Genomic DNA, 14,462 nt, shown 5'->3' with positions numbered 1-14,462 from the left:
GAGACGGAGGTGGTGCTCCAGAAACCTGATAAAGGGCAGGAAGCTACAGGAAGGAAATAGCTGCAGGGAATGATTCATGGTTTCAGTTGTCTCTACACAAATGCACAGAATATGGGAAACAAGCAAGATGAACGGGAGCTTTTAGCACAGGATGGCAAATAGGACCTGGGAGGAACTACTGAAACCTGGTGGGATGAGATTCATGACTGGGAGGTAGGAATTGAGGGGTATAACCTGTTCAAAAGGAAGACCGAACAGGAAGGGAGGAGTAGCAGCGTTATATATAAAGGATGTGTACACTTGTGAAGAAAGCCATGACCTGGAGCATGAAAAGCAGATGGAGAGTATAGGGGTAAAAATTGTAGGAGAAACAGTGACCTTACTGTGGGTGTCTGCTATAGACCGCCAAGCCAGACTGAAGACTTGGATGATGCCTTATTAGAGCAGATTAATATATCTCTTATTTTTGAGTGTTTGGTAATCATGGGGGACTTCAACTTCCCCAATATCTGTTGGGACTCACGACTCTGCCAAGAATGTAAGGTCTGACAAATTCCTCTCTTGCTTCACTGACAATTTTATTTCCCAGAAGGTGGAAGAAGCAACAAGGGTCCTCACCAATAGGGAGGAACTGATCAACAAAGTGGAAGTACTTGGAAACTTGGGAGAAAGTGACCATGTTCTCCCGGGTTTCAGGATACAGAGGAAAGGGAAAACTGAGTGTAGTCGGACAAGGCCAATATCAAAAAGCTGAAGCAGCTACTGGGTGTAATCCCATGGTCAGAAATACTCAAAGAGAAGGGAGTCCAAGAAGGATAGGAGTTTCTAAAAGGAGAAATATTGAAGGCCCAAATGCAGACAATAGCAACAAGAAAAAAAAGGGGGAGGCATCTAAGGAAACCAGTGTGGCTGCATAAGAAGCTTACAGATGAGCTGAGAGTTAAGAAGGGCATGTGGAAGAAAGGGGAAATCACTAAGGAAGAGTAGACATGAGTAGCTAACAGTTGCAGGGGGAAAGTCAGGCTGGCTAAACCCTTTAGGTTAGTCATTGGCACAGGAACAGGATTCCGCTGCCGATTCCAGGAGTGGGACACATCCCTTGGCCACTTGCGATGTCAACCTCCGCTGCTCTGAGCAACTGGCATTGTTCCAGCACGTGTGTGTGTGGGGGGGTGCAGTGTCCTTCTCTGAAACACTAAGCCATGGTGGGAAACCAACCAACTCGGGGCTTCAGGTGGGCACATTCTGCTCATGTTCAGAGGGAGGTGTTCTTTCTGTCTGTCTGCTGTTGCCAGTACTCTAACACACACACACCCCACGCCTTAATCAATGCAGCTTTCCCCTGCAGGACAGGGGGATTAACTCAGAAATTCACTTGCCTTCTGGACGGTATTGAGCCACAATGGTGACAGCTTGGCCAGCATTTTTCAAGGCAGCAGCTGCTTCTTCATGAGTTGCAGCTTTGAGGTCTACACCGTTTACCTGCAAAACAAATGTAAACACAGAATATTTAGAAACAAAATAAAAAAAATTCCTTCCAGTAGCACTTTAGAGACCAACTAAGTTTGTTATTGGTATGAACTTTCGTGTGCATGCACAGGAGACAGATGTATGGAGGAATGTGACTCATAGAAGTAGAAGGCCCAGGGATCGCTCCGAGGGTTTAGATTCAGAACTACACAATTGATTTGAAGTACTCTCCCTTAACATGGAAGACGAAGAACAGACTCCATCTGAAGATCTCTCCCTCATCACAGTTGATCAGGAATATGAAGACGAGCAGCAAAGTCAGTCCTCCAGGAATATGCAGGTGACTTTGGAAGGGACAGCACATGGAAGAATCATGACCAAGCCTATTAGGAGGCGTGTAGTGGTGATAGGGGATTCCCTACTGAGATCCCAATTCCCTACTGAGGGGTACAGAAGCAGTGATCTGTGGGCCTGACAAGACGTCTCGAGAGGTGTGCTGTCTCCCCAGGGCCAAGATCCAAGATGTAACAGAACGGCTGCAAGGAATCATAAAACCCACTGACAAATACCCCTTCCTTTTGGTCCATGTGGGAACCAATGACACTGCAAGCCATAGCCTCCAGAAGATCAAAAGTGATTATGAGGCTCTGGGCAGGAAGTTGAAGCAATTAAATGCACAAATTGTCATCTCATCTGTCCTCCCAGTTGAACAACATAGCCCAGGGAGAGAGGGTAAAATAGGGGAATTGAACAACTGGCTTCGCAAATGGTGCAAGCAGGAATGGTTTGGATTCTTAGATCATGGTCTGCAGTTTCTTGAAGATGGACTTCTGCCAAGTGATGGGCTGTACCTCACAAGGGTTGACCAACACGGCTACCTAAATAAACAGAATATTTAGGAAAGCTGGGAGGAACATTGCGCAGAACGCAAAGGCTGGGATCTTTGAGCTGGGGCAAGATGCTGCAGACTCTGGCACTTTCTACTGACCTATCCTAGACACTCAAAATTATGTAAACTGCACAGAGAACTTGGTTGGTGGATGGTTTATAAATATCACAGATAAATAAAAAGGCAGTGTAGTGTAGATTGTAGAGTGCTGGATTCTAGGACTTGGGAGACTAGGTTCAAATCCCCACCTGGCTGTAAAGCTTCGCTGGGTGACCTTTGGCCCATCACTGCCTCTCAGGCTAACCTACCTCACAGTTGTTGTGGGGAATAAATGAGAAGGGGGAGAACCATGTAGGTCCCTTTGAGCTCCTTGGAGAAAAGATGGGATACAATGCAATGAATGAATGAATGAATGAATGAATGAATGAATGAAGCAAGACCTTCCAAGAGACAACCCTCGGACTGAGATGCTGGGGAGACCCAGAACTGCCCCCCTGGTGGCTCCAAGAAGCACACTGTCCCACACTCACTGCCCCACATGGCCTGGCTACATGCTGCCCACCTTCCTCAAGGGTAAAAAAACCAAGCAGATTTTTCCGCTCTGCTCTTCCGCTTTCTGTCATCTTACTGAAATTATACGGTCTCCTTTCCTGAGCTCGCCGCTTAGATCTGCAGGCCCCCCTGCAAGGATGAAGGAGACAAAGATGCCTTCGCCGTCTTCTCCTCCCACTATGTTGAAGCCAAGCCCTGTGGATCCTCGATGGAGCACCAGCTTCCGTGGCTCCCTGAAAGATGGAAAGAATTCCCACCATTAGCCTGCCAATATGGCATGGAGTAACTATTAGGGCTAGAACTCAAAACACATTTTTGTCAATTAGATTTCAGTTAGTTAACAACAGGCATAGGCAAACTCCGGCCCTCCAAATGTTTGGGACTACAATTCCCATCATCCCTAGCTAACAGGACCAGTGGTCAGGGATGATGGGAATTGTAGTCCCAAACATCTGGAGGGCTGGAGTTTGCCTATGCCTGGTTAACAGCAACAACAACAATAATAGTAATAATAATTGTCGTTTTATTTGTACCCCGTTCATCAGACTGGGTTGCCTCAGCCACTCTGGGCGGCTTCCAACATATATAAAAACATAATAAACAAAAGAATACAGAATAAAGAAACTGCCAGTCATGAAACTGTTAGGCTGGTCAGAGTTAGAAGCCAAGGATGTCTTGGCCAGGTGGAGCTTAGGAGGAATACAGTGACCCTTCCTTCTTCCACCTGCCTGTGTATTGCCCACTCATCTGTCTGAAGCTGATCCACCTCCACCAGGTGGACTAGGTCCCTGAATGATTCTGCCTGGTAAAGCCTTGTAAGTGAAGAGGAAGGTTCCCATAACTTCCGTCATAGAGCTTCAATATGCTGATGACAACGTAGTGTGCGCGCACTCAGAGGATGACCTCCAAACCATCCTAAATGTATTCACAGAAGCTTACAGAAAGCTTGGCCTATCACTCAATATCCCAAAAACCAAAATGCTGCACCAACAAGCACAAAATAACCCTTCCGCAGTGCCACAAATCTAACTTAATGGTGTTACGTTGGAAAGTGACAATCACTTCTCCTACCTGGGCAGTTATCTTTCCACAAGGGCCAACATTGATGCTGAAATCCAGCATTGCCTGAGCTCTGCAAGTGCAGCTTTCTCCCAATTGAAGCATAGAATGTTTGAGGACCAGGACATTCGCAGGGAAACCTAGATGCTCATTTACAAACCTATTCTACTACGAACTTTACTGCATGCTTGTGAATCCTGGACCACTTTTAAACACCATCTCCAACTCCTCAAAAGATTCAATCAATGGTGTCTCTGAAAATTTTTACCTATCCCTTGGGAAGACTGGCGAACTAATGTCAGTGTACTGGAAGAAGCAAAGATCACCTTTGTTGAAGCAATGATTCTTCAGCATCAACTTCATTGGACTGGTTGTGTTGAACCAGGAGCTCTGCTAGCTGAATACTCAAGATAAACTCACAATTGGTGGCAGCTGTAACACTAAGCTTTTGTGCAACACACTTGGGAAGCAGGTTAACTGACCAGCGCCAGGGAGTTGCCGTCATCCATGGGCATAGGATACTAGGCTCCAGGCCTAATTAGAGCAGTATCAGCCACCTGTGGGGAACCTTGGCTGTGGTGGAGCTTATGGCCACCTGTGGGCTGCTCTACTGTATCAAGTGCAATTGCTCCAGTACCTGGGGGAAGACAAGCCGTCTTCTTGCTGGGGAGTCTGCCCCACAGAGTGCTGGAAACAGGGGTGAGGGAGGGAGCCTTCAGACCTTTCGTGGTGAGTTTGCTTTTTCCTTTAAATAAACAACCAATCAACTTGGTAGTGTGGGAAGCCTTCTTTGGGAACCTGAGTTTCTGGATCCCTGTGAGCCCACCTATGGCTCTGCAGGATAGAACAACTGGGCATGTTGTTTGGATGCCTGATTATCATCTTCCAAAGCAACTACTCTACTCTAAACGGCCTTGGTCCAGTATGCCTGAAGGAGCGTCTCCTCCCCCATCGTTCTGCCTGGACACTGAGGTCCAGCGCCGAGGGTCTTCTGGCGGTTCCCTCGCTACGAGAAGCTAAGTTACAGGGAACCAGGCAGAGGGCCTTCTCGGTAGTGGTACCCACCCTGTGGAATGCCCTCCCACCAGAGGTCAAAGAGAACAATTACCAGACCTTTAGAAGGCATCTTAAGGCAGCCCTGTTTAGGGAAGCTTTTAATGTTTGATGGATTTCTGTATTTTGGTGTTTTGTTGGAAGCCGCCCAGAGTGGCTGGGGGAACCCGGCCAGATGGGCGGGGTATGTATGAATAAATAAATAAATAAATAAATAAATAAATAAATAAATTATTATTATTATTATTATTACCCACTTAAGAATGGAAAATGAAATACTGGTGGTCAACAAAAGAGGTTTAAAGACGCTCTCAAGGCAAATCTAAAACAAAGGAGTATAAACACTGACAACTGGGAATCACTGGCCTGCGAGTGCTCCAACTGGAGAACAGCCTTGACCAAAGGTGTCATAAAGGCGTCATGGACTTTGAAGAAGCACAAACTCAGGATGAAAGGGAACTCCATGCTAAGAGGAAGGCACATTTGGCAAACCCTCGCCATGATCAGCTCCTGCCTGGAAACCTATGTCCCCAATGTGGGAGGACGTGTGGATCCAGAAGAGGAAGAGGAGGTGGTGGAGCCTTGGGGGACATTCTGCAAGGGACCCAGCAGTTCCCTACCTGGTGATCTCGTCGTCTCCGAGCATCCCTTTGGGGATAGGGGAATATCTCCCTGGCGACGCTGGCGGAAGGGTCTGCCCCAAGTAGGTTGATGGGCTGATGTGGTTGTCGGCAGGCTGAGAATAAGCTGGGAAGGAGAGAAATGTAGATGGTGAACTCTGTGCAAGTGCCATATATGGGAACTTTACTTATTGGCACATCAGAAAAAACTGTGCAAACCATGTGCGCTGAAGCCAAATATTTTGCTTTCAACTCTGCCTGTGCCTCCTGCTGCTTCCTAATGTCTGGGCCAAGCCACCTCCTGCACTCACGGGGAGAGAGGGGGAAACTGACCTCCCCAGCAGCTGGCTGGGGGGGGGGGCTTCTTTGGATGGCCATTTAGATGGGCCACAGTTTTGCACAGGATCCAGCATTCCTTCAGCTGGACCACAGCTTCCTTGTAAATGCCTGCTGAGTTTGTAGCATGCCTCAGTGTGTACCTACAGATGGGCCTATCTTGATTTCAAGGAGACAGCGGGGGATGCTGCCACTGGGGTGAGCCGGGGATCTCCTGCATGCAAAGCTACAGCCCTCCTGGCCCCATCCTGGCTCTAAGAAAAACAACTCTCTGCACAGAGTTGTATCCAATTAAGTGCTTCCTGCTCAGAGTAGGCTCATTGAAAATAATAGCCCTGTTAGTCATAGCCACTGTTTCAACCAATTCAAGCCTTGTTTTCTCTTAGAAACTAATGAGATGAACACATTTCCCCATATAAAGGTCACCTCAAGATTTTGTAATAATTAAGTTACTATTTCTTGAAAATTATTGCTTACGTCATCTTTTACATAACTGAACAAAGGAAACGGACCAAGAGGCATAGAATCTGAAAATCTCCTTTTACAGGCACCCCATACAAGCAGGAATCACCAGTTGCCAGAGAACAACTCACCGTTGGTGATGTCTGGCGGGGCGTAGTTGTCGTTCATGAACATGCTGGTGGGTTTTGCCACTTTCAGGTAAACAAAGTCAGAGGTGTTTTTTAAGGCAGTCACTGCTTCTTCGTGGGTCACTTCCTCTAAGCAAACGCTGTTGACCTAGAGAGAGAGAGGGGAGACCAAACAAGCTCATCCCTCAGAAGTCTCTGACCCCACATGTACAACAGTAGGGAAGGAGCCTGCACTTTGCTCAGAATTCAACCTCCTTGGGTCTAGAAGGGTCTCAGCTGTCCCCTCCGACTGGAAACAGTGTCCACTGGCCTCAACCAACATGGTCTTTAAAAAAGAAAGCCAATTTGGGACGTTCAGGAGCAGTGGGTTCTAGGATGGTCCTCTGTTCCAACAAGCCCCCACCCTGGATGACTGTCAGATGAGGGACCCTTCCTCCAAAGGTGCTCTCAGAGGAAGAAAGGGCATTTATCTTGCAGGGGTGGTCCCATGGGATGCCCCCTCACCAAATCCTCCTGAAATGGTTACCCACTAAGTTTCTCAGACTCCCTTCCTGTGAAAGTGAGTTCTGGCACTGGGATCCGCCCTGTTTCTCTGCTGTGAAGACAGGCACAAGAGATTCCTTCAGATTCCCCACAATCTCCTTATCCTCCTCTGACTTGCTTGCCATTCAACTTTAATAGTTATACTACAATCTATGGCCTTTTAAACTATGGTGGTGCAGTGCAAGAGGGATTCTGGAAAAGCTTCACTTTGGGTCCCTGTTCTGCTTAGCTTGGGGAGAGAAGTCAAGGTTTGGCAATTGGGAAGGTGCTTGGCTTTCGTGTCTGGCGCTCCTTTAAGATAAGTTTTTCTCCTCTTAATTGCCTTGGATCTGGGAAGGTAGGGAGTGACCCACACTCCTCGGATGGTTGTCAATCAGCCATGGCCCAGCTGCAGTGATTGGCTGACAAGTGATTTATGGTTTGGGTCTTTAATCATTGGTCCCCTGGCAGGGTTAAGGGAATTCTGATTGGATAATTGCCAGAGTCCCACGAGGGAGGATTAGTATAACTAGTTGGCGTCTCAGATGCTGATTAGAGTCCGGTGGGGGCCAGAGGAACATTTTACTGTCATTGGGAAATCCAGTGGTGGTCTGCCAAGGACTCAGTTCTGTCCTGCAGAAGAGCAAGGGTTTGCGAGGGAGTGCTTGATTTATCTGGAGTTAAATTACTTTTGTTGTGAGTATTAGTTTAGTTATATTAAACAATGTTTTTATTTTTTTGGTTGTGATTGTTTAAAGAATCGTGCACCCCTTTTAAGTGGTATTTTTTTATCCAATAAAATTTTGGTTTATATTCCTGTGTGGTTAATTGCTCTTGAAAAGCGAAGCTGAATTCAGTGTCTAACCAATTCGGTCCCTACAAGGAAAATTTGGGGTGGTAAAGGGCAGCACGCCAGAGTGAGCCTTTAGCGTGTAACTTGAGTAAGGGTAGAAGTTGATCTCCCAGCCCTTCTACTGGGTTATACGGAGTGGGAGGGGTGGCAGCCTCCTTGGGGTTTTGTTTGCCAAAAGATAATAGGCCCCTCTGGATTCTCTGCTGGAAGTGGGGAAGTCTGCTGGAAGTGGGGAATTACAGAGGGTCTCTTATTGCTACAGGTGGGGTATTGGTTTTCTTTGTCATTATGCTGCCATTTTCTATTATTATATTGCACAGTGCCCTGTGATCTTCAGATGAAAGGTGGCATAGAAATTTAATACCAACCATCCTAATCTAAGGGTCCAACTGCCGGTCCAACAGTGTCCTGCTACTAACACCTTTAAAGGACTTCTTCTTGTTGGTCTTAACGGCAATGTGCTCCTTAAATTCTTTCTTTCTTTCCTTCTTTCTTTCTTTCTTTCTTTCGGATCTTACTGTCTGCTTGCACTCTTTTGGCCAAAGCTTGTGTTCCTCCTTGTTGCAGGGTGTGCCTACAAAGTACAACAGGGAGCTCAACATGAGCCCCCAATTCTATTCTCTGCCCACTGTCTGCTGGAAACCACCATCAGGTGGGATCCTGCTTCTAAGCTGCCTGGTTGACCACAGCAGGATGCTGGCCTAGATGGGCCTCCTTTGGCCTGATCCAGCACAGAGCAGCTCTGCTCTTGTTCTCACTGTACTTTTTCATAAAGGCATTACAATGGGGGCAGCATTTTTTTATCGGCTGAAGGGCTTCCTTTGGGGTTTGGCTTCATTTTCATTATTCCTTATCAAGAGCTGTCTTCTTAGCTGTCTTTAACTATGCTGCTATATTATGTAATCCTAATCTCTTAAATCTCCTGTCATTTAATTATCAGGACTGCTTCCATTTCCACATTTCCTCTCAGTTATGATGCTCAAAACACATAATCCAAAACAAAGTCCCTTGTTTACAAGCCCAGGTCCAGACCAGGCCCTGGACAGCCTGATCAAACGGCACTGGCTGGATTCTCCCAGGAATGGCTGAGAGCAGCACAAGGCCCTTTTCTCCGCTGGGAGTAGGCAGGGGCCAGCACATGAGGCCCAGTGCACAGACCTCGGGGTTTTCTCTAGTGAAGCATATCTTGTTTTCAGTTCTCTACTGCTGTCTTTGTACATTACAGAGCCTCTTCTGTGGACTGACAGTGGCTTCTTCAGGGCTGTCCAGCCCTCCCATGTTTGACTCCCCATATTACAGGGCCATTTAGAGGACTTTCTTAGTTGTGCAAGGCGTTCTGAGTCCATGGCTCGTTTCCCAGGAAAGAAAACTGTAGACATCTGGCTCTGATGAGCCAGAAGCAGTCGAGTGAGCTTTGGAGTCTTCTCCATGATAAACCACTGACCTGCCAAGATGCAGCAGGCAACACTGCAGAGACTCAGCGAGACCCCCAAGGCTGCTTTGTAGCTTAGAAATGACTCATTGGCTCCCAACAAAGGATCTTGCATGAAAGGAGGGCAACCCCTGGCTTTGAGGGCAGCCTCTGTGGAGGCAGAGGGACACTGCAACTTCAACTCACAGCCATCAGTTTGTCTCCAATCTGAAGCTTGCCATCCTTGTGTGCTGCACCTCCTTCAATAATCTTGGTGACATAGATGCTGTTGTCTCCAGGAATGTGCTGGTTTCCAACACCCCCAGCGATGCTAAAGCCAAGACCTGCTTCAAGAGAGCAAATACCATCATCAGCACAACTTCTGCAGACCGTCTGCAACTCTGCATGTCAGAATATCTGACCACAGTCCAGTACTGTGTACTGTGTCTGGGAAAAGCAGAGGAATGGTAGAGCTGGAAGGCACCCCGTGGGTCATCTAGCCCAACCCCCTGCAATGCAAGAATATCGGCTAAAACACTCGTGACAGAGGGCCCTCCAACTTCTGCTTAGAAACCTCCATGGAAGGAGAATCCACAACCTCCTGAGGGAGATCGTTCCACTGTCAAGCAGGGGATTCTGGAGCAAGGGCAGTGACATCCCCCCACCCCCCAGTTCATGCGCTGGAAGGCTCACCGTCATCCACCAGTCATACCTTGGGGGTGAAGGCTGCCCACAGGAAGGCAGGGGCTCTCCTTCCTTCAGCTTCCACAGGAGCAGCTGGAATTCCCACCCCACTGCTGTGTGTGCAGTCCAAATGCCACCCCTTGCTCAGGCTAACCACCACAAAGAGGAGCGGCAGCCACCCCAATCCCATCCCTAAACTAAGCACAGCTTGCTCCCTTCCGCCACAAACCTTTGGGGCCTTTCACAAGCTTGATCTCCATGATTTTTTCCGTTACTTGCTTTCTTCTCTTGACATGCAGCCGGACTACGGAGCCTGCCTCCTTCAAGGCTTCTACGGCTTTGCTATGCGTCACGTCACGGACGTCCACCTCGTTGACACGCAAAATGCAGTCATTCACCCTGCAGGTGGAGAGCAAAGGTGGCCCTGAATGGCATCCAGGTACGTACACACACACACACACACTTTTGTCCTCTCAGAATGCTAAATCCATGGGCTCATCTAACGGAACTCAATGATGGAAGATGGAAGGTAAGATGAAAGATTGTACTTCTTACACAGCACACACACACACACAAACGAAGATTCGCTGCCATAAGATGTACTGACGGTACATGGTTAGCTTCCAACATGGATGGCTTCCAAAGTGGAAGAGACCAATTCATGAAGAAGAGGGTGATCAAGGGTTATCCTCTTTCTCCACAGTCCAAGGCACCAATGCTTCCTGGGAACCACAAGCAGAGAGGAGCTGCTGCTCCCATGTCCTGCTTGTGGGCTGCCTGTAATGGGCACCTGGAGGGCCACTGGTCACAAGATGCTGGGCTAGAAGGGCGCCCTTTGGTCTCCGAAGGCCTCCAGTGCCACTGGTCTAAAGCCCCACCCCCTTTGGGCCTGCTGCCTGCGGCTGATGGGAACACCTGGAGGGGCACTGGTTCCCCAGTTCTGCCTTCTGGCCAACCCTGGAGAGGCGGCAAATGCTGAAGGCTCCAAGCTGCTGCAAGCATCCTCTGAAGAGTCAGGAATCAGGACTGGAGGAATCCCACACCAGCTCAGCCATGCTGCCTCTTTTCCAGGACTGTTGTGAAGATGGACATTAGATGGAGCCAAAGCCGGGAACAGGGAAGGAACTGACGTACCGCAATCTTCCATCTTGCGCAGCAGCTCCTCCCGGGATGATCTTTGTAATGAAGATACTCGAGTCGTCCCCAATGTGGGGGTTGTCCGTACCTCCTGCAATGCTGAAGCCAAGTCCTGAATTGCCCTGGGGGAAGAGAACCGAAGCACCTGTCATCGACCAAGAGGGACACTGACTTCAAAGTATACTTTTGGATGAGCTCAGAGGGGTTGTCAGCGTGTGGAAGGAAGCAGGAAATGCTGTATGGTGCCAACATTTCCATTCGACAGGGGAAACTGTCAGCTCCACAGGAAAATTAACAGTAAAAGGAATGAATTTAAACTTATTTCATTATGATTGTTGATACAGCAAGTGAAGGTCTTGGCACTAGTGAACTCTCCCCACATCACCTTCCTGATGCTGGCAGAAAAGCTTGCAGCTGGAGCTTCCCATCTCATTCATTTGCCACAAGGATCCGTACCTGGCTTAAGCCCCCACACAATGCAATGGCAGCTGGACTTTGAGCAAGGATTTGAGCTGTGGACCTTCCAACAGGCTCTACTCCAGGAGCCACATGTGTGAAGAACGGCAGCTCCAAAAAGCCACGGCAGCAGCAGGATGGGTGCCATGAGGCCAGGCAGATCTGCTTCTCCTGCCTGCTTTGGCCAGGGCATCATAAACCATGCCAGGCAACAGAGCTCCTCTGCCAGATGGGCATTAAGAAGCCATAAGAGCAAGGCATCAGCCAGATTCAGCCGCAGCAGCCAAGAGAGGGAAGCAGAAGCAACCCCTCCCAAACAGTGGAAAAAACCAAATCCCTTGGGAAATCAAAGGTTGTAGGAGCTCCTCCTCCTTACCCTTTCCAGTGTAATTTCTTCATATTCAAAATCTGCATCTGTGCCATTGACCTACATGAAGACAAAAGCATGAAATGTTTGTGGGTTCTTCAGAGGAAGCATGTACAGCATGGCTGGCCCCTGCCGACGGCTGCTGACACCCTGTTTGATGGTCACTCTGCCTGGCGCAACTGCCGTGGGAGAAGAGATGGCGAAAATATTAAGAACTCCCATTTCCTGCTGGTGTGTGCATGCGCACTAGAGACAGAAATAAATACAATATTTTGTTGCTCAAGGAACAGAAAAACACAGCAGAGCAACAGGTGCTGACAGACCCAGGGACTGACTGGTTAACTTGAAAAACACCCAATAGTTTGCCATCTGACTTGTCCACCTGCTTCAGAGATTGACTCTTCCTCACACTCCCTTTGGGTAGATGAGGAAAGGAAGCAGTCACCTGCTTAAGACGAGTGGTGTGGATTTTCTGGGGGAATGTGATTGGATAAACTGTGCAGAAAACCTTCTGCTGCCTAAATTTGACTTACTGTGTTTATTTGACATATTTAATAAACAAAACTTGAAAAGTTTGCCATGCTAGTTCTATGTGCTACTGAAATATCTGGATAGTTTGTGTTTTAACAATAGCTGAAAAGTAGCTGAGGAGTTCAATAAAAGTGCTGTTCAAGTGGAATTCAAACAAATCCAAAGCATTACACAATTGGGTTCCTTCATTACAAATCTTTAGGCACTAGGCAAAAATTTCCCTCTTCTCCAGGCCTTGGGCTGATTCAACACTCTATGGCCTTATAAACTGGGAGGGGGTTGGTTTTTGTTTTGTTATCATGGTGTATAGTTTTGTGTTTTTATACTGTAAACTGCCCTGTGATCCTCAAGTGGCTTATCAATCAATCAATCTTGTTCTGGAGGTAAAACCGATGCAAAAGAGATCCATCTGCAGACGCAATCCTGAGCTCCTTGGAGAAAGGGTGGCATGGCTAGATTAAATCAAAATCTTCACCCAGCCCTCAGCAGCCAGTCCTGGGCATCCCTGCAGCTTGTTCAAAATGCAACAGCTCACAAGCCACCAATCAAGCAAAAGGCCATGTTTTGCTCCTTCCTGCTGGAAGCAGACTCTGCGTTCAACATGTGATCCTGCTTCCAGCGCAGGAGGCTGCCAGCCCAAAGTCATTAACATGTGGAATCTGATCCCCTCCAGGCTGGCTCCAGACAAAGCAAAGGCTCTCAAAGGAGTCCTGGGTGTTGCATTACTCCACTGGGGAGGGCGACAGGTCGGGAACAAACAGCCCTCTGCCGAAGATGCTGCTGCTGTGCTTCTGCCCTATCTGAACACAGGAAGCCAGGCAGGGCAGGGCAGGGCAGGGCAGGGGGAGCAGAAAGAGCTGAGAGAGCCCCACAGACCAGAAAATGGGTCAGCCGACGGAGGGGTGGGGAGGCCACATTTAAGTGCACCTGGCGCTTCTGGAGCATGGCAGCTGCAAAGACCACTGCATTGCACTGGGGTCTGGCCCTGCCGGCAAAGGAGGGTTGGAAATGGACCCTGTGCCAAAACAGAGTACACCTCCGTCATGTGAGAAGCCATCCTGGGGCTTGTGAGGAACGATTCTCCTCCACTGTCTCAGGATGAATGGAAGAGAGTGGAGTCAGCCAGGGATTTGGAATGTGCCATTATCAACGTGCAGATCGCATGTAATCTCATTCACCTGGGCATCAACAGGCCCCACATTCATCTCCTGAGGGCCTTCTTTGTGTGCCTCCTTTGAGCAGTGGATGGCAGCACGGGATCAGGCCTTCTCAGTGGTGGCTCCCCAACTGTGGGATGCTTTCCCTAGACAGATGCGCCTTTAGGCACAGTGAAGATGTGCTTCTTTACCCCTGGGCTCACCTTTGAGATGAGTGGAACGGGAGCTGTGCTACCGTATGTTATTGCAGGATGGGCACTTTATTTTAAAAAAATGTAATTCTTCAAAATCTTTCGATGTGTTTTCCATTTGGTATTGTATGCTTTTTTATATAAAAAAAAGTCACTTTGAGACATTTTTTCCTGTGGTAAGCAATTAATTTTTTAAAAAAATAATTATTAGCCAGCATGTCTTGCTTGTGAGTTTCCAAAGACATCTGTGCAGCTACTGTTGCCAACAGAATGTTGGTCTAGGGCAGGTGTGGGGAATTGTCCTCTCCCGGTGTTGCTAAACTACAACCCCCATCAGGCCTGGCAATTGGCTATGCTTGCTAAGCCAATGGTAGTTGTAAGTTCAGCAACCTCTCAAAGCTCCCCAATTCTAATCTAGTGTAAACTTTGGCTTGAACCAGCAAGACAGCTTGTACTGTATGTGGTCTTTGAGCCTGGAGTTCCATTTGGCTTCCACACCCAACCCCGTGGCAGAGCCCTCTTCCCCTTGCACCCTGGTCTGGGCATCTATCTCAGCTGAGCTAGGAGCTGATGGCAGGTGCCAC

At 48.2% G+C, this 14,462-nt stretch overlaps 1 protein-coding gene across 16 annotated transcripts in view; it reads right to left on the bottom strand.

The window, feature by feature from the left end:
• DLG1 (discs large MAGUK scaffold protein 1) overlaps window positions 1-14,462 on the bottom strand; it is a 90,803-nt gene that overhangs the window by 20,834 nt on the left and 55,507 nt on the right. For 9 of the 16 annotated variants that reach the window (XR_015949949.1, XM_035134092.3, XM_060274233.2 and 6 more), the window contains 8 exons: window positions 12,009-12,059; window positions 11,174-11,298; window positions 10,269-10,438; window positions 9,563-9,702; window positions 6,573-6,717; window positions 5,644-5,770; window positions 2,988-3,144; window positions 1,380-1,482 (listed from right to left, as the gene is read on the bottom strand). Coding sequence is in view for 15 of the 16 variants with exons in the window: in XM_035134092.3 (XP_034989983.1) it covers window positions 1,380-1,482; window positions 2,988-3,144; window positions 5,644-5,770; window positions 6,573-6,717; window positions 9,563-9,702; window positions 10,269-10,438; window positions 11,174-11,298; window positions 12,009-12,059 (1,018 nt within the window). In the remaining variant the exon portion in view is untranslated. The remainder of the gene's footprint in view (window positions 1-1,379; window positions 1,483-2,987; window positions 3,145-5,643; window positions 5,771-6,572; window positions 6,718-9,562; window positions 9,703-10,268; window positions 10,439-11,173; window positions 11,299-12,008; window positions 12,060-14,462) is intronic. The other 7 variants (XM_035134093.3, XM_035134094.3, XM_035134098.3 and 4 more) reach the window with 1 other exon arrangement.

The sequence above is a fragment of the Zootoca vivipara genome, chromosome 5 (assembly GCF_965207765.1).
Source record: "Zootoca vivipara chromosome 5, rZooViv2.hap1.1, whole genome shotgun sequence".
Lineage (NCBI taxonomy): Eukaryota > Metazoa > Chordata > Lepidosauria > Squamata > Lacertidae > Zootoca > Zootoca vivipara.
The sequence above is the reverse complement of the archived record's forward strand: the minus strand, read 5'-3'. Positions and strand labels throughout refer to the sequence as shown.